Raw genomic sequence first — 22,519 nt, forward strand, 5'->3', positions numbered from 1 at the left:
ACCCTCCCCCCAGACAAGGACAACGCGGTATTCATGACAGTCACTTGGGAACTTCTCCTCTAGAGTCCTGGGGACCTCTTAAGACCTCGCCCCAGGGCTGACTGAGGACCATCTAGGGAAGGTGCCCCCCCTGGCCATAGCCCTGCATATGACCTAGGCCCTGGCAGAGATGGACGAGTTCAAAAACCTGGACAGCGACATCGAAGGTTCTGCCAAGCGGTGGAAGAAGCTGGTGGAGTCAGAGGCCCCAGAGAAGGAGATCTTCCCGAAGGAGTGGAAAAACAAGACCGCGCTGCAGAAGCTCTGCATGGTTCGCTGCATGAGGCCTGACCGCATGACCTATGCCGTCAAGTGAGCGCCCCCGGGGCCTGGGGAGGCGGCGCCGCAAGCCACCGGGCCAGACTCCCCGTGCTTTTCACCCCTGCTCTCATTTCTTACCTCCCCCGTTCCCAGGGAAAGAACAGCCAAGGCTCCCTGGCCTGCAGTGCCATCCTGATGGGGGCGGGGGCTCACTCTGATTGGAGTTCTTGTTGATTCTAAGTGGTTCTGAGTGTGGTCAGCAGAACCTCTAGGCCCACTCACCTGTGAGAAGAACAGGACAGGGAAGCAGTGGTCCTGAGACGATGCTCCCAGGTTAAAGGAAAAGTCAATGTCCTCCACAGACATACAAGTAGGGTCCCTTTCAGGGTGTTTGGGGAGGAAACGGTAGCACCACCAGCACTGAGGGATAGTCACCCTTCCATGGCTAAATCTAACGTCCCTGTTGATGGATGTCAAGTTTGACCAGCTTGTACGTGAACGTTCCTAATTCTGAGACACTTTCTCAGGACCAAAGCCCTCCCTCAAGGAAAGAAGAGGGATGGTCAAAGGTAGAGAGGGGACTTAGCACAGAGGAGTCCAGGCCCAGGCTCGGCACGTGTGGATAGGCTAGCAGCTCTCCTTCCCATGTCTCCATGCAGCCTGACACAGCCCGACTTCCTCAAAGTCCCCCACATTCTTATGGAATTCCCCTCTTGACAAACAACAGCCTGACTCACACTCGCTGGTCACTTGGGGGCTTGACTTTGCTCTGTCTTCCTCCAATAGAAGAGGGCAGGGTCCAAAGAGGCAGGGCAATAGGGGCCTAGTGAAGGAAGAGAGCTATGCCTACAGGCGGGTCAGGCAGGTGAGGGAGGGCAGGGAAGGGTCCTGGGCCTGTGATGGTGGAACATGAGACAATGTGGTAGAGGTCCTGGTGATGGGTCCTGACCATCGCTGAAGAACCTCTGCCTGACCAGGTACGACAGCTACATTCTCCTTGTTGGGACAAAACATCTGACCATTTAATCCCAGCACTCAGGAGGCAGAGGTAGGAGGATCACCATGAGTTCGAGGCCACCCTGGGACTACAGAGTGAATTCCAAGTCAGCCTGAGCTAGAATGAAACTCTACCAAAAAAAAAAAAATGACCAGAAGCAGCTTATGGGAGGAAAGGATTTTCTTCAGGCTTAGTTTCAAGGGGAAGCTTCATCGTGGTGGAGAAAGCATGCCAGATAGGCATCTGGGTGTCCCATCTCCACATATCAGCAGCAGAGAGAGCAGACTGAGAGAACTGACTCTGAACTGATCACACACACAGTGGGCTGGATTAATCGACCCAAGCCCCACCCCCAGGACACACCTCTTCCAGCAAAGCTCCACCTCCCAAAGGCTTCATAAGCGGGGACCAAGGAGACTTCCTCACAAAACACTTGAGGCTATGGGTACCTTTTACATTCAAACCAGCACAGCAGAGACAGGCTGGCATGCCTGGGCACCTGTGGGATTTCGGGTAGCTGCCCTCACCCTGCATCATGAATCTATCCTTGCATGGCCAAGTGGTCAACAAAAGTGCTTCCCAGACACAGGACTTGTGTGTTCTGAAGGGTCCTTCCTGGCTTCAATTGTGCTATTTACTGTCTGAGTCCATTCCAAAGGCTTGGACTGAGCAGAACCAAGGGCTTCAGGAGGAAGGAAGCCTTTAGTCAGGAAACCGCAAGACCCAGCACAGGCCAGAATGGGGAAATGACAGACGCAGATGCCCAGAAGGTGCCCACCACAGCCCTTCCTTAAAGCTAGGGGCAGCTGCTGGGTGGCCAGCACAAAACTGACCCTCTGAAGTCTCTCAGGTGCCCATGAGAGCTTAGCTCTTAGCTAGTTCTCCATCTGCCACACAGCCACAGTCCTGCTTCCAAAGCCTGGTCTGGGAGCTTGGGGACAGGTGGCTCAAGGGTAGAGTACTTGCCTTGCAACCATGAGAAACTTAGTTCAATCCTCAGAACCCATGTCACAAAAAAAAAAAAAAAAAAAAAAAAAAAAGAGCCAGGCATGGTGGTGCACTCCTTTAATCCCAGCACTCGGGAGGCAGAGGTAGGAGGATTGCCATGAGTTCAAGGACACCCTGAGATGACAGAGTTAATTCCAGCTCAGCCTGGACCTGAGTAAGACCCTAACTTCAAAAAACCAAAAAAAAAAAAAAAAAAGCTAGAGTGGAGGTACCCCTGTCATCCCAGCTCCAGAGCTAGACAGGAGGATCCCTGGACACATTGGCCAGCCCATCTAGCCTAATTGGCAAGATCCAGGCCAATGAGAGACTTGTCTCAAAAACTAGAGGCAGGCAGGGGCCTGGGAAAATGGTTCAATGGTTAAAGGTGCTTGCTTGAAAAACCTTAAGGCATGGGTTTGATTCCCCATTTACCCACATAAAGCCCAATGCACAATGTGGTACATGCATCTGGAGTTTGAAGAAGACCTAGCATGCCCATACTCAGGCGGTCTCTTCTCTCTCTCTCTCTCTCTCTCTCTCTCTCTCTCTCTCTCTCTCTCTCTCACACACACACACACACACACACACACACACACACACACACACACACACCTAAGTATATTTCTTTAAATATTTTTGGAAGGACATCTTGAGGTAGGGTCTTGCTCTAACCCAGGCTGACCTGGAATTCACTATGTAGTCTCAGGGTGGCCTCAAATTCATGGCACTCCTCCTACCTCTGCCTCACAAGGGTTGGGACTAAAGAACCTCCCTAAATATGTTAAGTCCTGTGCCTGGGCAGGGAGGGGACAAAAGCACTTTTTGTTTGGGTTTTGTTTTTTGGTTTTTTGAGGTAGGATTTCACTGTAACCCAGGCTGACCTGGAATTCACTATGTAGTCTCAGGGTGGCCTCAAGCTCACAGCAATCCTCCTAACTCAGCCTCCTGAGTGCTGGGACTAAAGGCGTGTGCCACCACACCTGGCTTGACAAAAGCACTTTTGCTGACCATCAGGTGAGGATAGATTTATGATGCAGGGTGAGGGTGGCTTCCTGAAATCCTGCATGTGTCCAGGCATGCCAAGTCAGCTTGGGCTAGAGCAAGACCCTACCTTGGGAAAAATAAATAAATAAATAAAGGTAGAGGGCTAGAGAGATGGCTCAGGGTTTAAGTGCTTTCTTGGGCTGGAGAAATTGGCTTAGTGTTTAAGGCACTTGCCTAAAAAGACTAAGGACTCAGGTTCAATTCCCAGAACCCACATAAGACAGATGCACAAGGTAGAGCATACATCTGGAGTTCATTTGCAGTGGGCTGGAGGCCCTTGTGTCCCCATTCTTCTCTATCTGCCTCTTTCTCTCTCTCTGTCTCTCAATATGTATGTATGTATATGTATATGTATATGTATATGTATATGTATATGTATATGTATATGTATATGTATATGTATATATGTTGGTTGGTTGGTTTTTTGGTTTTTCAAGGTAGGGTCTCACTCTGGTCCAGGCTGAGCTGGAATTAACTCTGTCATCTCAGGGTGGCCTTGAACTCATGGCAATCCTCCTACCTCTGCTTCCAGAGTGCTGGGATTAAAGGCGTGCGCCACCATGCCCAGCTAATAAACAAATATTTTTAAAGTGCTTTCTTACAAAACCTGTTGGTCTGGGTTTAGTTCTCCAGTACCCATGTAAAGCCAGATGCACAAAGTGGTACATGTATCTAGAATTAGTAGCAGGGGGTCCTAGTGCACCCACTTTCTTCCTTTCTCTCCAATAATTTTAATTTTTACTTATTTATCTGAGAGAGGGAAAGAAGCTGAGAGAGAGAATGGGCGTGCCAGGGCCTCCAGCCTCTGCAAACAAACTCCAGATGCATGCGCCACCTTGTGTATCTGGCTGACGTGGGTCCTGGGGAATCGAACCGAGGTTCTTTGGCTTTGGAGGCAAGCACCTTAACAGCTAAGCCATCTCTCCAGCCCTTTAATAATTATTTTAAAGTAAGCAGCATTCCCGAGGAACAACACCTGAGGTTGTCCTCTACACATATGTACACATGCATATACATATACATGCATACACACACATGCATACATACACATGCATGCATTATTAAGGAAAAAAGTGGGCAGTGGTGCCCTGCCAGCTGTAGGTCAAGGGACTCACTGAGAGCCCAGGGAGCTGGGCCAGCTGTGACCATGAGGCATCTGCACACAGCTGAATTCCAAAGGTTACCTCAGACACCAGACAGAATGGGAAGATGATGAGGCCTCGCCTGACCCCAGACTTCCTGGGGTCCACTTAGAGCTAGGAATCCATGAAGAGGGAAGCTTGTGGTTCCAACGTCACCTTCTCTTTGATTCTGTGTTCTCAACAGAGCTCACTTCCTTCTCACAAGCCCGCCCCTCCCTGAGCCGGAGATTGCTCAAAAGAGGGGTGTATTGCCGGGCACAGATAAAGCCACGGTGCAGAACGCGGACCCCACTCCCCTCCTTTGTAGAGAGAAAAGCCTTTGATTTCTATAGGGTCCCATCTCTGCTTAAAGTGCACACAGAATAGCTTGTCCCTGGGGTCAAAGCCCACCCCACACCCCCAGCCTCTGGTTCCCAGTTGGCTTCCAGTGGCCAGGCTCCAACAGAGCGCATCTCCCTCAGGAACTTTGTGGAGGAGAAGATGGGGAGCAAGTTCGTGGAAGGCCGGAGCGTGGAGTTCTCCAAGTCCTACGAGGAGAGCAGCCCCTCCACGCCAATCTTCTTCATCCTGTCCCCTGGGGTTGACCCCCTCAAAGACGTGGAAGCCCTGGGTGAGTGCAGCAGGTGACTGCGACGTCACGAGCGGGCATGTGTTGACATCATGGGTCCCCAGTGACACACAAATCACAGCCCCAGGGAGACACTCTGTACAGCCACAAGCACGGCCACGCCATAAACAGAAACTAGCAAGGGCGGCGAGGATTTGGCGAAACAGCCCCAGAGCTTGCTGGTGGCGATGGGAAATGGGCCCCCCCAGTGTGGAAATCGCTTGGGTGGTTTCTCAGTAAAGCTACACACAGAGCTGCCCTGGAACCCAGCAGTTCTAGGACCAGACAGCATGAAAACAAGTCTCTCCACACGGCCCCTCACAACCACAGAAGGGCACAAACAGTCCTGAATTCGTCACTTTTCCGGTGGCTGTGACAAAATTCCTGATAAAAACTACTTAAGGAAAGGTTTACTTTGGTTCACGGCGTGTGGGTACGGTCCTCCGTGGCTGGAAAGGCGGGGTGGCAGGAGCGTGCTGCGGCTCATCACGCTCAGTCCTCAGTCAGGGGCACGCAGAGAGGGGCGCTCGGCACACTTGCTCCTTTTGATTCAGTCTGGGACCCCAGTCCATAGGATGGTGCCACCCACTTTCAGGGAGGGTTGTCCATCCTTGGTTAAATCTCTCTCAACATACCCTCTAGGCACACCCAGAGGTATGTTTTCATCCCTGGCTGGAGAAATGGCTTAGAGGTTAAGGCACTTGCCTGCAAAGCCTAAGAACCAGGGCTCAATTCCTCAGAACCCACATAAAGCCAGATGCACACAGTGGCGCATGGATCTGGAGTTTGTTTACAGTGGCTGGAGGCCCTGGAGTACCCATTCTCTCTGTCTCTCTTCTCTCCCTCTCTTTCTGAAATACATAAATCGAATGACCTTACATTTAAAGAAGAAAGGACCCATGGATGAACCCTGAGAACATGGGTCTTGCTGAAAGCAGCCAACAGGAAAGGGCTTGGGTTGTGATCCCATGTCCATGAAATGTCCCAGGCAGGCTGATCCATGGGGACAGACAGCAGACAGCGCGGTTGGTTGTCAGGCCCAAGAGCGGGGAGGGAGCCGTGCTCATGGCACAAGACCCTGTGGCATAATGCGGTGAGCAGACTAAATGTCACTGGGCCACACAACTTCAAGCCGGCTGTGACACAGCAATAGGAGCCATGTGCTTTCCCACAGTAAGCGAGATGGGGGAGGGACCGTGGAGTTCCGGTGGCTGAGCAGCACCTGTGAATCACCCCTGTACTTTTCCTGTTTCTCCTTCCTTTTAGGGAAAAGGCTGGGGTTTACCATAGACAATGGGAAACTCCATAACGTGTCCCTGGGGCAGGGGCAAGAGGTGGTGGCCGAGAATGCTCTGGATGTGGCTGCGGAGAACGGGCACTGGGTCATTCTACAGGTGGGCACTCCCTCGTGAGGGTAGCCATGGAGACGGGCAGGAACGCCCTGGAGAACCATTTTTCTTGTTGTGGCTAGACCCCAGGCTGACCGCCTGCCTTCCTCAGAGTGCAGCCCTCCAAGACCTCTCCTAGCTCCCAAGAGGAGGCCCAGGACCACGTGTTCTCAGGCAGGGCTGGGAGGGTGCACAGGGTTTGCTGCAAGTCTGGAGGGTTTGAGCTAACTAAGCATTAGGAATCAGGCTGGGAGGGTAGCTCAGTGGGTAGAGTGCTGGCCTAGCCTGCATGAAGCCGAGTTCAATCCCCGGTGCCCCATAAACTGACCATGGAGGTGTACACCGATAATGCCAGCATGTTGGAGCTAGAGACAGAAGCAACAGATGTCCAAGGTCATCCTTAGCCTAGATTACATGAGACACTGTGTTTAACAACAAAGCAACAACAAACAAAAGCAGCCTGGCCTGGGACTACAGAGGGTTTCGGGTCAGCCTGGGCATGAGTGAGACCTTACCTCAAAAAAAAAAAAAAAGCAGGAGCTCATGAGATGGACCAGTGGTTAAAGGCACTTGCTTGCAAAGCCTGAGGGCCCAGGTTCAATTCCCCAGTGCCCACATAAGGCTGGACGCACCAAAGAGGTACATGCGTCTGCTGTTCATTTGCAGTGGCAAGGCCCTTGTGTACATACGCACTTATATTTAAAAAATTAAAAAAGCCAGGCATGGTGGTGCACACTTCTAATCCCAGAACTAAGACTGAGGTAGGAGAATCACTGTGAGTTTGAGATCAGCCTAGGCTTCAGAGTGAGTTCCAGGTCATCCTAGGCTAATGTGAGACCATACTTTAAAAAATGGGGTGGAGCCAGGCGTGGTGGCGCATGCCTTTAATCCCAGCACCCGGGAGGCAGAGGTAGGAGGATTGCCATGAGTTTGAGGCCACCCTGAGACTGCATAGTGAATTCCAGGTCAGCCTGGGCTAGCGCGAGAGCCTACCTCAAAAAAAAAAAAAAAAAGAAACAAAACAAAACAAAAGTGGGGTGGGGTAGGAGGATTGTAAGAGCCACAGTAGTAATAACCCACCTGAGGAGGCCCTCAGCGGAATGCGAGGAGGCGGAGGAAACATAAGCGTATAACCCAATGAGACTATGGCCAATAAGCAACATGCTCACGCTTCAAAGTTCATAATTCAAAAAAAACAGCACAATAATTGCTGGAAACCCCTGTCCCCTGACCAGTGCCCAGCACCTGGAGAAGCTGGCAAAGCAGCCCCAGAGCTCTGCTGGTGGGAATGAGAGACAGGCCTCTGATGTGGAAACCACTTGGGTGGTTTCTCAGTAAGCTGCACACAGAGCTGCCCTGGAACCCAGCGGGGTAGGGAGGGGCAGCTTCCCCACCAGGCATGCACAGGCATGGTAGGAAGAGCCTTGCCCTCACTAGGAGACAAGGCCAGGTGGCGGCGCAGCTAACCCCGGTCTTGTCTGTAGAACATCCACCTGGTGGCCCGCTGGCTGAGCACCCTGGACAAGAAGGTGGAACGCTACAGCACGGGCAGCCACCCCGACTACCGCGTGTTCATCAGTGCGGAGCCCGCCCCCAGTCCTGAGTCACACATCATCCCCCAGGGCATCCTGGAAAATGCCATCAAAATCACCAATGAGCCGCCCACCGGCATGCACGCCAACCTGCACAAGGCACTGGATCTCTTCACTCAGGTAGGGCAGACCCTGAGCCCTGAGCAGCCCTGGGGTGTCGACACAAGACACATGGGGCCAGAGAAGCTGGCAGTGACCTCTGGTCTGAGAAGAGGCCTCTACCACGGTCTCCCCAGAAAGCTCACATATCTGCAAACACCTCGCACCGCAGTATGTCCCTGAAAGGCTGGGCAAAATGCACCATCAATACATGTCTTCATTACTGGGTGGCTCCCTGAGGGCCCCTCACCTCTCCTGGGCCACAGCTGCAACCCTCACAAGATGAGACACTAGCCTGAAGGCTGATTGCAGGTGGATGGGCCCTGGCACCTCGCAGCCAGGGGCAACGGGTGACTGACAGTTGGTGACACAGTATCTACTGGGGCTCTGGCTCTATGTCCAGCTGTCCCCCCCTTGAGCCCTGTCCCCTGAACCACCACTAAACGAGGCCCCAGAGGTGAGCCATGTCCCCCACTAATAGCTTTTGTGGCTGCTCACTGCCTCCAGCATGGAGGGCGAGGGCAAGGGCCTGGGCCCGCCTGGCACCCAAGGGCCTCAGGGAACACCATGCCTGCCTGGCAGAGTCGCTGCCACCTCCCGTCCACCTAGTGTCTGTTCACAGGGCTCTTCCTCTGACCTGACCTCCAAATCCTCAAGGCGGCCCCTTTTCTGTAGCCTTGGAACCCACTGCCATCCACTGGGTCACTGCTTCTGCAAGCCACTAGCCCCTGAGTGCACTCTCCCACACCTCACCTTTGGGCTCCCTGTCCCGTGAGCACACACTCCTCCCCCAGGAGCCTAAGACTCTCTGAGCTTAGGGAGGCTGAATTCCCACATCTGCCTAGAGAGGGTGCTGTCCCCAGAATGAATATTGTCCTGATCTCATTTAACCCATGGAATGTGAGCCAGCCACTCACCGTTCCTAGCTGCCCTTCAAGGGCGCATCACCTCCAAAGGGTGAAGGTCACAAGAACTGAAGGCAGCAAGACAGGTGTTCAAAGTGGGTCGCTCGTCCCCTAGCCACACAGTCATGCCATGTGGCCGTCAGGTGGCAGGTGTAAGAGTGAATGACGTCAACTCATGACGCAGGCTGGTTGTGACAGTCTGGAGAGGGGCACGGGTGCATCCCACAGTGTACAGAGCCACGGGCGAGGCTGCCTCATGAGCCCTGGGCTGTGGTCGAGCCCAGTCAAAGCCTACAGGCTGCTCTGCCTGCGTGTTAGGCTTACTCTGCAGAAATCTATGGGCAACAGGGCGGGGTGCCCAGCAAGTTCAGGGCCTTTACCTCCAGCCTGGGACCAACAGGTGTATCCTGAGTCTGACCAACTTTTTTTTTTTTTTTTTTTTTTGAGGTAGGGTCTCACTCTTTCCCAGGCTGACCTGGAATTCACTATGGAGTCTCAGGGTAGCCTTGAACCTACAGCGATCCTCCTACCTCTGCCTCCTGGGTGCTGGGATTAAAGGCATGTGCCACCACGTCCGGCAACTTTTTTTTTTTTAATTTTATTTATTTATTTGAGAGCAACAGAGACAGAGAGAAAGACAGATAGAGGGAGAGAGAGAGAATGGGCACATCAGGGCTTCCAGCCACTGCAAACGAACTCCAGACGCGTGCGCCCTCTTGTGCATCTGGCTAACGTGGGACCTGGGGAACCGAGCCTCGAACCGGGGTCCTTAGGCTTCACAGGCAAGTGCTTAACCACTAAGCCATCTCTCCAGCCCAACTTTTTTTTTTTTTTTTGAGGTAGGGTCTCACTGTAGTCCAGGCTGACCTGGCACTCACTCTGTAGACCCCTGCTAGCCTCAAACTCACGGTGATCCTCCTACCTCTGCCTTCTAAGAGTGAGCATAAAAGACACGTACCACCATGCCCTACTAAAGCAGACTGTGCTCCAACTTCTTTTTTCGTTGTTGTTGTTTATTTGGTTTTTGTTTTCATTTTTATTTTTCGAAGTAGGGTTTCACTCTAGCCCAGGCTGACCTGGAATTCACTATGTAATCTCAGGGTGGCCTCAAACTCACGGCGATCCTCCTACCTCTGCCTTCCAAGTGCTGGGATTAAAGGCATGCGCCACCATGCTCTGCCCAACGTGGGTCTTTAGATGGGCATCCCTGTGGCTGCTCTGAGGAAGGACCAGTGTAGTCCAAAACAATCGGTGGCTTTACCCCTAGCCAAGGCTAGGCAGTGTCCCATGCTGGGCACCTCTGAAATCGTCCTTCTGTGACTCCCTGCAGGACACCCTGGAGATGTGCACCAAGGAGCTAGAGTTCAAGTGCATCCTGTTTGCCCTGTGCTACTTCCACGCTGTGGTTGCTGAGAGGCGCAAGTTTGGCGCCCAAGGCTGGAACCGGTCGTACCCCTTTAACAACGGGGACCTCACCATCTCCATCAACGTCCTCTACAACTACCTGGAAGCCAACCCCAAGGTGAGTGGCAGCCAGTGGCCCCGCCCAACTGGGCCCCACCCAGGATGGGACATGGCCTCTCCTGCCATCCATCCTTCCCTCCCTCCTGTCCTTCTTTTCAATAGCTGTTTGAATCGTGTTTAAAGGTAAAGGATGCTGAGTGGTTTCCTGTTGGCTAATCAAGGGAATATGAAAGCATAGTCTCATGATGTCTCCAAGGTCACTTGGCAATTACTCCCCATCCCTTGCCAGCTGCTGCCACGGTCAGCTTTCCCTCCTCATAGTTGGCACAAAGATAGATGCTATCCTGCAGCAGAACCTCATCCCCAGAAACCTCGGTACCCTGGAGGCATGAGCAGAACTGGGCTGTGGGCCTTACCAGTGTCTGGAGATAGGCCCAGGTTTGGGGAAAGAGGCCTCAATAGAAAGAAGGGGTGTGGGCTAGGGATAGCTCAGTTAGTAAAGTGCTTGCCTCACAAATGAAGACCTGAGTTCAATCCCCATAACAAATGTAAGAGTGCCAGGTATGGGGGTTGTATCTGTAATTCTGGTGCTGAGGAGGCAGAGACAGATCAGATCTCTGGGCCTCACTGGCCAGCCAGTCTAGTCTACTTGGCAAGCTACAAGTCAATGAGAGACCCTGTCTCCAAAAAAAAAAAAAAAAAAAGCCATGGGCTGGAGAGATGGCTTAGCAGTTAAGCGCTTGCCTGTGAAGTCTAAGGACCCTGGTTCTAGGCTCGATTCCCCAGGACCATGTTAGCCAGATGCACAAGGGGGCACACGCGTCTGGAGTTCATTTGCAGTGGCTGGAGGCCCTGGAGTGCCCATTCTCTCTCTCTCTCCCTCTTTCTCTCTGTCTGTCACTCTCAAATAAATTTTTTAAAAAATTATTTTAAAAAATCCAGGCATGGGGCTGGAGAGATGGCTTAGCGGTTAAGCACTTGCCTGTGAAGCCTAAGGACCCCGGTTCGAGGCTTGGTTCCCCAGGTCTCACGTTAGCCAGATGCACAAGGGGGCACACGCGTCTAGAGTTCATTTGCAGAGGCTGGAAGCCCTGGCACGCCCATTCTCTCTCCCTCTATCTGTCTTTCTCTCTGTGTCTGTCGCTCTCAAATAAATAAATAAAAATTTAAAAAAAAATCCAGGCATGGTGGCACATGCCTTTAATCCCAGAATTTGGGAGGCAGAGATAAGAGGATCATGGAAAGTTCAAGGTCACCCTGAGACTACATAGTGAATTGAAGGTCAGCCTGGGCTAAAGACCCTACCTCCAAAAACAAAACAAACAAACAAAAAACAAGGTGGGCAGAGTTCTTGAGGAATAACTTTCAAGGTTATCCACATGCATGCTCATACAAGAACACACATGCGCCAGGCATGGTGACACACGCCTTTAATCCCAGCACTTGGGAGGCAGAGGTAGAAGGATCGCCATGCGTTTGAGGGAACACAGTGTCCACTTTCAGGCGAGGCATTCTGGGTATATTTCACCTATAATGGGGTCTGCAGCCTCCAGTGCCCCCAAGCTGTCTGGGGAGATGAGCAGAAAGGAACAGTCTTGCCAGAGTCACTTGAAGACATTACTTGACACTTCCCCTGCTTGCACAAAGCACACGTGGGTTCCAAACTGCCGAGAACAGCGCGTTCTTCGGCGACAGCCGTGCACTGACCAGTGTGGTATTTCAGGGCACAGGCTGCCCTTCCCACATCCAAGCACAAGGCTCTAGGGACCTTGTCCACTCTGCACACTCAGAGTCTGTGTGCTCTCTCACTCAGTGCACACAGGTCACTCCTGACACTAAGCATCTGCTTGACGTGACATCATCAGGGGCTCAAGCAGTTCCCACTGAGGCCCAAAGCAATTGGGATGCTGGCCACAAGCAGCGGGTCCCCTGTGGCCATCCTGGGACACACCTCATTAATTGGGTCTCCGAGGAGCACTCCAGGGAGTCTGTGGACACATGCGAGAACCCCCACGGGTCTCCCTAGGATCAGTCCCCAGTGGGAAAGGACCACCCCAGGAGGCAGCATTAGGAAGGTCGCGGCGCTCCTCTCCTTCCTCCCTCCCTCCCCCACCCTCCTCCCTCAGAGGAAGAATGGAAGCATCCTTTGAAACAAGTGAGAGGATCTGACAGCAGCTCGGTGAAGCGGGAGAAATCCCAGCAGAGAAAAACTTCTCAAGTCAGACAATATAGATGTTTTGAGTAAAAGTTCATGAGCTGGGCTGGGCAGTGGCTTAGTGGTGAAGGCGCTTGTCTGCAAAGCCAAAGGACACAGGTTCAATTCCCCAGGACTCACATAGGCCAGATGCACAACGTGGCAAATGCATCTGGAGGCCCTGGCGCACCCGTTCTCTCTAGAAGCATGGTGGTGCACACCTTTAATCCCAGCACTTGGCAGGCAGAGGTAGGAGGGTCACCATGAGTTCAAGGCCACCCTGAGACTACATAGTGAATTCCAGGTCAGCCTGGGCTAGAGTGAGACCCTACCTCAAAAAAAAAAAAAAAATCATAAACCTAGAGCTGGACATAGTGGCTTAGGCCTATGATCCCAGCACCAGAAAAGCTGAGGTAGAGAATGTTGTGAGTTCGAGGCCAGCCTGGGCTACAGAGTGCATTCTAGATCAGCCTGGCTAAAGTGAGACCCTACCTCAAAAACTAAAATAAAATTCATAAAACCAGGAGCTGTGGAGATGACTCGTTCAGTGAGTAAAAGTGCTTGCTATGCAAGCATATAAACTTGAGTTTGATTCCCCAGAAGCCATGGGAAAAAGAAAAGAACCCAAGACATGACTGCACATTTCTGTAACCTGGAAAAGGCAGGATCACTGAAGCTTATTGGTCTGCAATCCAATGAGAGACCGTCTCAGGGACAGGTCTTATGGGACATTGGGTGACCTCCTCTGGCCTCCACATGCACGACACGCACGTGCATACACCATATATACTACACACATTAAGAAACCCATGAGCCTAAATGAGGCACTTGGTTCATAAGAGCTCCCTCAATCAGAGCCCCGTGGAGGTCAGACACGCCACCAGCCACCACGGTCGGGGACACAGGGTGGCCGCGCAGAGCCCCACAGGGAACGCAGCACCACACGGAGTCCAGACGCAGAGGTGCGGGGGCCCCGGGACCCCACAGGCCTGGAACGGAACAAAATGCTGAATACCTGTCAGGCTGTCCGAAAATTAAAACCTGGAGCTGGATAGGTGGCTCTGTGGAGAAAGCACTTGCCTTGCAGGTTTGAGTTTGGAGTCCCAGACCCCACGTCAAAGCCAGAAGCTATAGTGGGCTTCTGTAATCCCAGCATGCTGGTGGCAGGACGGGGGGTTCACAGACCAGCTAGCCTGGTACACTCAGCAGTGAGAATAAGATGAGGCGGCAGTGAGGACCGACATCCAGAAGTTGCCCTCTGACCTCCACATACCTGCCGTGGCCCATACACCTGCACTCACGCACACGAACACACGCACACACACAGAACTTTAAAAATTAAGACGTGCAGATATGGCTCCCAGCCAGGGGACCCACAGAGGCTGTGGGCAGCAGGAACAGGCCGATGCAGCTCCTGGATGAACAGGGCCCCCCTTGTGAGGCAGACTCTGGACAATGAAGAGTGTCTCTCTCAGCAAGCAGGGGTTGAGGTGCAGCGCTCCAGGACCAGCGTGAGGCCGCACCACCTAGAGTCCAAGCAGAAAAACCCAGCTGGTCCAACCAGGAGAGCTGGCCCTACTGTGCCCGTGCGCTGCTGGGCGGAGCATTTGTTCTGGAAGCCAAGGTTTTTGGTTGGGCAAGTCGCTGCCTCTGCCATGGGTGAAAGCTGTTTGAGTGGCAGTTCCAGCAGAGGCAGAGGGAGACCCGCTGGGTGTGTGTTGAACACACTGGACTTGAAGGCAAAAGAAGATGCAGGAAACTTGCACCAACGCAGCGCAAGGAGAATCCACCTGTGTGGAAAGTAGCCTGCAGGGCAAGGCCGACAGAGCCCAGGACAGAGAGAGGGAGGAGCAGAGGGTGCTGACTTCGGGTTAGGCTTGTAGTACCAAGGATGTCACCGTGAAGGAGGAGTGAGTCAGGCCAAAACCAGTTTCAGAAGAGAGCCAGAGAGAAGAGCACAGAGGGCCTCAGAGAGAACGGCCCCAGAGCCAGACACTGGGGTGCAGGAGTGGAGAAAGGTACCCCTTGGTCTGGGAACACTGAAGGCATGCAGCCTGGGTGGGTGGCCTGGCTGGCAAGACACAGTACGGCAGGCTCTCCCGAGCGTGGTGAACACCTAGCCCCACCGTCCTGAACGACAGATGGGGGAGAGGCATCTACCTGTGTCCTCATTAACAACTTGCACCCTGCCCAAGGTACCCTGGGATGACCTCCGCTACCTGTTCGGAGAGATCATGTACGGTGGCCACATCACCGACGACTGGGACCGCCGCCTCTGCAGGACCTACCTGGCAGAATACGTCAGGGCGGAGATGTTGGAGGGAGAGGTGCTGCTGGCCCCCGGGTTTCAGATCCCCCCCAACCTGGACTACAAGGTGAGGAGAGGCGCACTGCTCGGGGGCAGGGGCACGTTGAATACAGGCTCACTCCGTGACCACAGAGACCACGACCGAGCTGCTCTGGCTGCCTCCCTGCCGGGGCCTGGCGTCACAAGTGGCCTGTCAGTAGCTGAGTAAGAAAGGGCGACGGATGACTCGCAGGCCAAGTGCTGGCCACACAAGCACAAGGACCTGAGTTTGGATCCTCAGATCGCAAGTAAATGCAGGAGGCCTGGAGAGACGGCTCCGTGGTTAAAGGCACTTGCTCGAAGAGACTGACAGCCTGAGTTTGATTCCTTAGTACCCACGTAAAGCCAGATGTACAAAGTGGTACATGTGACTGGAGGTCATCTGCAATGGCAAGAGGCCCTGGTTTGCCCATGCATGCTCTCTCACTCTCACTCTCACTCTCCCTTCTCTCTCTCTCTCTCTCTCTCTCTCTCTCTCTCTCTCTCTCTCTCTCGCACACACACCCCCCCACACACACACACACATACACAAATAAATGTTTTAAAAACTGAAATAGCCAGGCGTGGTGGCACACTTTTAATCTGAGCACTCAGGAGGTCACTCTGAGACTACATAGTGAATTCCAGGCCACTTTGGGCTAGAGTGAGACCCTACCTTGGGGCGGGGGGGGGGGGGGACGCGAAATAGACCAAGTAAATGCAGGAAGCTGTTGCTGGCCTCTGTAATCCCAACACACCTACTGTGAGACGGGAGGCAGAGGCAGGAGAATTTCCCGTAGACCAGCTTGCGTAGCAAACAAAGACCCTGCCTCACATGGGGTGGAAGGCGAGGACCAGCACCCAAAGCTGTTCTCCAACCTTCACACACAACACTGCATTACCTTAAATGAACTCCCATTCAAGGTCTGCTCCTCTTTCCAGGGCTACCATGAATACATTGACGAGAACCTCCCCCCAGAGAGCCCCTATCTGTACGGCCTGCACCCCAACGCAGAGATTGGCTTTCTGACAGTCACCTCGGAGAAGCTGTTTCGCACCGTCCTGGAGATGCAGCCCAAGGAGACAGACTCGGGAGCGGGCACCGGCGTGTCCCGTGAGGAGAAGGCAAGCCCTTCATGCCCCCGCCAAAATGGGAGGGGCAGGGCTGAGAACTGGGGGCAGTTTGTGAACCAAGCACACTGTCCCCTGGCCTCAGACACTAGAAACTTGGGGATGACGGGGTTTCTGAAAACTGGTCCCCAGGCACGCTGGCCAAGACAGACTCCTGAGACAGCAGAAGGGGTGGCTCTCCCCGTGAGGGGCTGGGAGGATGGCCTGATTTCACAGAGGGAGAGAGAATTGGTGTGCCAGGGCTTCTAGTCACTCCAATCGAACTCCAGACACATATACTACCTTGCGCACATGCGTCACCTTGTGCATCTGGCTTATGTTGAGTTCTAGGGAGTCAAACCTGGGTCCTCAGGCTTCCCAGGCAAGTGCCTTAACCACTAAGGCATCTATCCAACCCAGTAATTTTTTCTTTTTTGATTTTTTGAGGAAAGGTCTCACTTTAGTCCAGGATGACCTGGAATTCATTATGTAGTTACAGGCTGGCCTCAAATTCACAGCCATCCTACTTCTGCTTCCTGAGTGCTGGGATTAAAGGCATGTAACACCATGTCTGGCAATATATATATATGGAAGACTTCATAAATTTGTGTGTCATCCTTGTACAAGGGCCATGCTCATAATCTTCTGTATCATTCCAGTTTTAGTATGTGTGCTGCTGAAGCAAGCACAAATCAGTAATTTCTTAAAACTGCTTGGGCTGGAGAGATGGCTCAGTGGAAAACATGCCACACAAGCATGAGAACCTGAATGCAGATCTCCAGCAGCCATGTGAAATGCTAAGTTATGTTCCTGTAGACCCCCCCCCCCCGACATCAACCTCTGGCCTCCATGTGCGCCTACCACCCACATACATGAACATGCACACACACTCAAAAAATATATGAAGGGCTGGAGGGATGGCTCAGTGGTTACCTGCAGAGCCTAAGGACCTAGGTTTGATTCTCCAGTACCAACATAAGCCAGCTGCATAAGATGGCGCATGCGTCTGGAATTCGTTTGCAGTGGCTAGAGGTCCTGGTGTGCCAATTCTCTATCTGCCTCGCACCCCCCCCCCGACCCTGCCAAATAAATAATTTTTTTTTTTTTGAGGTAGGGTCTCACTCTGGCCCAGGCTGACCTGGAATTAACTCTATTGTCTCAGGCCAAATAAATAATTTTAAGATAAATAAATAAGGGGCTAAAGAGGTGGCTCAGTGGTTAAAAGTGCATGCTTGCAAAGCCTGTCAACCTGGGTTCAACTCTCCAGCACCCACGTAAAGCCAGATGCAAAAAGTGGCAAAAGCACCTGGCATTTTTTTGTAGCAAGAGACCCGAGCATGCCCACACACACAAACACATGCAAATAAATCAAGACAAAATTCTGGCTTGGGATGTAGCTTGCTGGTAAATCGCTTGCCAAACATGCACAATGGCTAGGTTTGATCCCCAGCACTGTAAGTGGGCAGGGGAGGGGGGCCAGGGAGCTACTAGTGGGTAGTGATGGGTGTGATTATTGAGTGGGCACTCCATGGCTGGGGGTGGGTAGTGACAGCAGTCTCCATGGAGAACAAAAGCCATAGTCCCCTATCTGCCAGGCGATCTGAGAGGAAGCCGGACATAACGCACCCCAGCCCCAGGCCCGGCATCTTGCCCGTGGGGCCGGGTCGATGCTGGCTGCAAACGCAGCAGCGTGCCCCGATCCTGCTTCTGGCAGTTTCGCTTGCCTCTTCCCTGTCCCTGGGGACTCTGGTCTGTGAACTATCTGAGCAGGGCTCTCTTGGCTGGCGAAGAGGTGGTGACAGGGCCTTGCTGGGGACTGACTGCAGGTGAAGTCTGTGTTGGATGACATCCTCGAGAAGATTCCAGAGACCTTCAACATGGCGGAGATCATGGCCAAAGCTGCCGAGAAGACCCCCTACGTGGTGGTGGCCTTCCAAGAATGTGAACGGATGAACATCCTCACCAATGAGATGCGACGCTCCCTGAAGGAGCTGAACCTGGGCCTGAAGGTAAACGCCTCCAGCCATCCTGGGCCCAGGGGTGGGACCCGTGAGACAGGCTGGCCTGCAGAGCGAATGCCAAACACACAGCTCATATGGCTCATATGGGGCGAGGGAGTTCCCACAGGCTGCAGTGGTTTTGCCTGACCCCTTCCTTCCCTGTTCTGGAACCCTTGTCACTCTGGTACAGGCCACAGAGGTTGGCTGTTCCCTGGTAGGACAGTGGCCAGCAGGACGCATGTCACCAGAGGGGGCACACAGAGCCAGGGCTGGCCACAGGACACATGGCAGGGGTAGAGGCTCTGTATCCTCCCGAGCACAAGAGCCAAGTGGGTGCCTGGCCACATCCGCTGTCCTAAACCTGTGTGTCCCTTAGGGGGAACTGACCATCACAACTGACATGGAAGACCTGTCCACAGCTCTGTTCTACGATACCGTACCCGACACATGGGTGACCCGGGCCTACCCCTCCATGATGGGGCTGGCAGCCTGGTATGCTGATCTGCTACTTCGCATCAGGGTAAGCCATGGGGACTCCAGAGCTACAAGGGCACGAGAGGGATGTGCAAAGAAGCAAGCAGATGTCACTCCCAAACCAAACCCTCAGGGTTGGCCACCTTCAACATGCAGCAACAGCCTCCTTTGGGCACCCAAGTTACCTTCCATTTAAGTCACTCCCTTACTGGGCCCTTCTCTTCCAGTCAAGACAGCAGAGAGCCGTCAAGGAGGGCCCCAGGCCTGCTGACCACCATCTGAGGCTCTCCCACGGTGGTTAGGCCCAGCCCAATCTGGGCCCTCAGCTGCCTGTACTTCCCTCTAGGAGCTTGAGGCCTGGACGACAGACTTCGCCCTGCCCACCACCGTGTGGCTCGCTGGCTTCTTCAACCCCCAGTCATTCCTCACAGCCATCATGCAGTCCATGGCCAGGAAGAACGAGTGGCCTCTGGACAAGATGTGTCTGTCTGTGGAAGTGACCAAGAAGAACCGTGAAGACATGACTGCTCCCCCCCGAGAGGGCTCCTACGTGTATGGGCTCTTCATGGAAGGTAATGGGCACCCAGAGCTGCCACTGCTCCCCTGGTGATGCTGGCTCATAGCGCACAGCAGGGCTATGCACAGCTGGGAAGCGGGGGGGGGGGGGGGAGAAGTTCAGGGTCACAGGCTTGTCAACTCTGAGCCACCCCAAACCCTTGAGGGCTCGTTTCTGAGAGCATGCAGACACAAGACTCAACCCCGGCCAAGCGCATGATTACCATTGGCGCACACCTATAATCCTAGCACTTGGGAGGCTGAGGCAGGACTGCCAAGGAGATCAAGGGCAGCCTAAGCTATATTGTGAGTTCTACACCATCCTGAGCTACATAGGAAGACCATGTCGAGGAGGGGGGGAGAGAAAATGCAGGGCATGGTGACACAAGCCTTTAATCCAGAGGTAGGAGGGTCACCATGAGTTCAAGGCCAGCCTGAGACTAGTGCATTCCAGGTCAGCCTGGGACAGAGTGAGACCCTACCTCGAAAAACCAAGTAAGTAAATAAATGCCTGCTCCAGCCAGCTGACCTGGGCTTTGCTTACCCAAGACAGATGGCAGTGTCTGTATGAAGACACTAAGCCTCCAGGATGGAGCAGGGAGCCAGGACAGGAAAGGTGCTTTGTTCTATGTGGGTGTGGAGGGACCCTCCCAAGGCGCAGGCATTCCTGCAGACATTCCCCCAGTCTCCAAGCTGCAGCTGCCCCTGGACAAAGGCTTTTAGGAAGAAAGGCGGTTGCCCATCTGACAATAAGCAGGAGCAGATGGGTGGGGCCAACACAGACATAACTTTATTACTTTATGTGCATGTGCACACATGTGCGTATGGGTATGCCAGAGTCCCTTGCTGTTGCAAATGAATGCCCACCAGGCCTGACATGGGTGGCTGGGGAACTGAACCTGGGTGGGTAGTTTTGCCAGCAAGTACCTTTGATGATGAGCGTGCGTACCCAGCCTCCTCTCCTTCACTCCTGTGCTGCTTCCAAGAGTGGGCAGGAAAGGCAGACCATCTCCTTAGACCCACTCTCACCAGTCTCACCTGACACTCCCATGCACCCTCCCCCACCACACACAGGATGTCAGGACCAGGCCACAGAGGCTCAGGCTCAGGTACCCCGTTCCTACATCAACTAAGACAAGCAACAGCCATTCTCCAGGTTTATTTTGGAATGCCAGACAGGATGAAGCAGGATGAGGAGATGATGACAGCAGTCTGGTTGAAGGCAGACAGTGTTTATATAGGCATACATAATTATTTATATCCTATGTACATACAGGACAGACACTGCACATGACGGACTTGGGGAATTTCGCTGTAACTTTCAGCGGCAGTTACAGCTCCTGCCACTGAACACTGAACAGCTCTGCAGATGTGGCCCCAGAGCTGCAGTGGTGTTCCTCAGAGCACAGCGATACATAGGCCCGTTACAACATGCACAGTCACCTGCCAAGCCCTCAGTTCATAACTCTAGGTTTGGCACTTTCAGCCTCCGACACCAGGCCTGAACTCTTCAGGGGTCCCAGGACAGTGGTGTGTCCCTGCAAAGGTTGGGGAGGTGTGAGGCAGGCCTCTCTGCCAGCGCCTCCCCTCTTGTGCCAGCACTCCAGCCAGGACTCTGCCTCACCAGGGCTGCCCTGACCCTCGGCCACACTGTTTCCACAGGAGCTCGCTGGGACACCCAGACTGGAGTCATTGCTGAAGCACGGCTGAAGGATCTGACACCAGTCATGCCCGTCATCTTCATCAAGGCCGTTCCTGTGGACCGAATGGAGACCAAGAACATATATGAATGCCCCGTGTATAAGACACGCATCCGCGGCCCCACCTACGTGTGGACCTTTAACCTGAAGACCAAAGAGAAGGCGGCCAAATGGATCCTGGCGGCCGTGGCGCTGCTCCTGCAGGTGTAGCCAGCTGCTGGTCGTGCCACAGCACCACACCCTGGGCCTGACCACAACTCAATGTGCAATCCGAAGCTTGGCCTTGCAACTGTCACTCCTCTCTTTACGGGAACTGATGGCTATTTTTTGACTCTTACATAATCTAGGGCACCTGGACTACCCAGAGGGGAGAGATGGGTGTGGATGAGGAGGTGCAGATTAAAACAATGGCAGTCATTTAGCTGTGCCCAACTGATTATTCGGCTCAGTGCCCGGGGCCTGAGGGGAGAGTGGTAAGGCATCAGTTTCCAGCAGCCAGAAGAAAGCATCCTAGGAGCCAAACCCCAAACCTTAACCTGCAGGGAGCCAGGTTGGGCTTGCAGGTGAGGCTGTGTGTGACACGTCCTGTGCCTGAGAGGGCATGAAGGAAGCCTTCAGTGCAGGGGCAGCTCTCCCTCATGGACAGGAGCTGCGCCACACAGCATTAGTGTGTGGCTCTCTTCTCTCCAGGACTAGAGGACCTTCTGTGATTAGCTATGCAACACCTGCTGCCACTGACCTCTGCCTCAGAACTGGAAAGGGCACATGGCACTGCAGGTGCCACCATTCCACTACACAGGACATAGTGGGAACATCAGGGGACCTTAGTCATGTGCTGTGTGCCCTGGAGGCAGCATCCACCCTTAGTCCTCACTTTCTCTAGCCTAGGCTGTGGGATGGCTATACTGGCAGCTTAGTCGTCATTTCTGTCCAGTTCCAAGGCCTAGCAAGGCTCTCAGCAGAGGGCGGCTGCACTGGCATAAGGAAAGCCAGTCCCTGCTCTTCCGCATGAGTCCTTCAGCCAACTCGCTTGTCCACACACAGCCTGGACCTACTCTATTAGCAGCAGTCAGCCAGAGCCAGGGGGCTAGGAGACAGGCTAGCAGCAGCCCTCCTCACACAGTGGGCCCCAGGTGATGGGCAGCTGCAGGTGGCACTGGTGAGGGGCTGCCATGAAACCAGGCTTAGTCCCTGGGCCCTCCGACTGGTAGGAGGCTGTCCATGTGCAATCAGAGCCACTTCAGCAGGAGTGAAACAGCCCAGGCCTGTCCCTCTGGCAACACTGACACAAGCGATGTGAGTGCAGTGTCGCACACTCAGCAAAGCAACAGGACACAGACAACACGAGAGGCTGGTTGGTAACTAGGAATCGGGGCAGCAGAAGACAGCTGGTGAAGCTGAGAAACTCCAGAAGAGGTGGCTCCCAGCAAGCATGGCAAGACCCTCTGTGCTTTTTGGAGATGAATTAGCAAAGGAAAGGAAACCCTTTAGGAACACTGTCCTACATCCAGCTTGATCCTAATGTTTTGTGAACCCTGCCCCCATGCAAGGCCATGAGTGAAGAGGCCTGGGAAGCCTGGATTGTGAGCGCATCAGTCAGGGTCCTGGGACCCAGCCAGGCTAATGACAGGGAGA

The 22,519-nt window shown here is 53.5% G+C and overlaps 2 protein-coding genes and 1 non-coding gene across 4 annotated transcripts in view; 1 reads left to right on the forward strand and 2 right to left on the reverse strand.

Annotated features, from left to right (window-relative positions):
• Positions 1 to 21,094, forward strand: part of Dnah17 (dynein axonemal heavy chain 17) — a 133,233-nt gene extending 112,139 nt beyond the window's left edge. Inside the window, exons 70-80 of the mRNA XM_004655235.2 lie at positions 158 to 351; positions 4,932 to 5,080; positions 6,344 to 6,471; positions 7,950 to 8,177; positions 10,392 to 10,583; positions 14,915 to 15,094; positions 15,988 to 16,170; positions 17,982 to 18,164; positions 18,532 to 18,675; positions 18,976 to 19,201; positions 20,847 to 21,094. Of these exons, the coding sequence (XP_004655292.2) occupies positions 158 to 351; positions 4,932 to 5,080; positions 6,344 to 6,471; positions 7,950 to 8,177; positions 10,392 to 10,583; positions 14,915 to 15,094; positions 15,988 to 16,170; positions 17,982 to 18,164; positions 18,532 to 18,675; positions 18,976 to 19,201; positions 20,847 to 21,094 (2,055 nt within the window). The remainder of the gene's footprint in view (positions 1 to 157; positions 352 to 4,931; positions 5,081 to 6,343; positions 6,472 to 7,949; positions 8,178 to 10,391; positions 10,584 to 14,914; positions 15,095 to 15,987; positions 16,171 to 17,981; positions 18,165 to 18,531; positions 18,676 to 18,975; positions 19,202 to 20,846) is intronic.
• LOC123463779 lies at positions 16,737 to 16,844 on the reverse strand. Its single transcript, XR_006639163.1, has one exon. It is a non-coding gene; the product is annotated as a U6 spliceosomal RNA (small nuclear RNA).
• The window catches only part of Pgs1 (phosphatidylglycerophosphate synthase 1), a 48,509-nt gene continuing 46,318 nt past the window's right edge, over positions 20,329 to 22,519 (reverse strand). For both annotated transcript variants that reach the window (XM_045159225.1, XM_004655237.3), the window contains exon 10: positions 20,329 to 20,939. The gene's annotated coding sequence lies outside the window, so the exon portion shown is untranslated. The remainder of the gene's footprint in view (positions 20,940 to 22,519) is intronic.

Source organism: Jaculus jaculus, chromosome 9 (assembly GCF_020740685.1).
Source record: "Jaculus jaculus isolate mJacJac1 chromosome 9, mJacJac1.mat.Y.cur, whole genome shotgun sequence".
Classification (NCBI taxonomy): Eukaryota; Metazoa; Chordata; class Mammalia; order Rodentia; family Dipodidae; genus Jaculus; species Jaculus jaculus.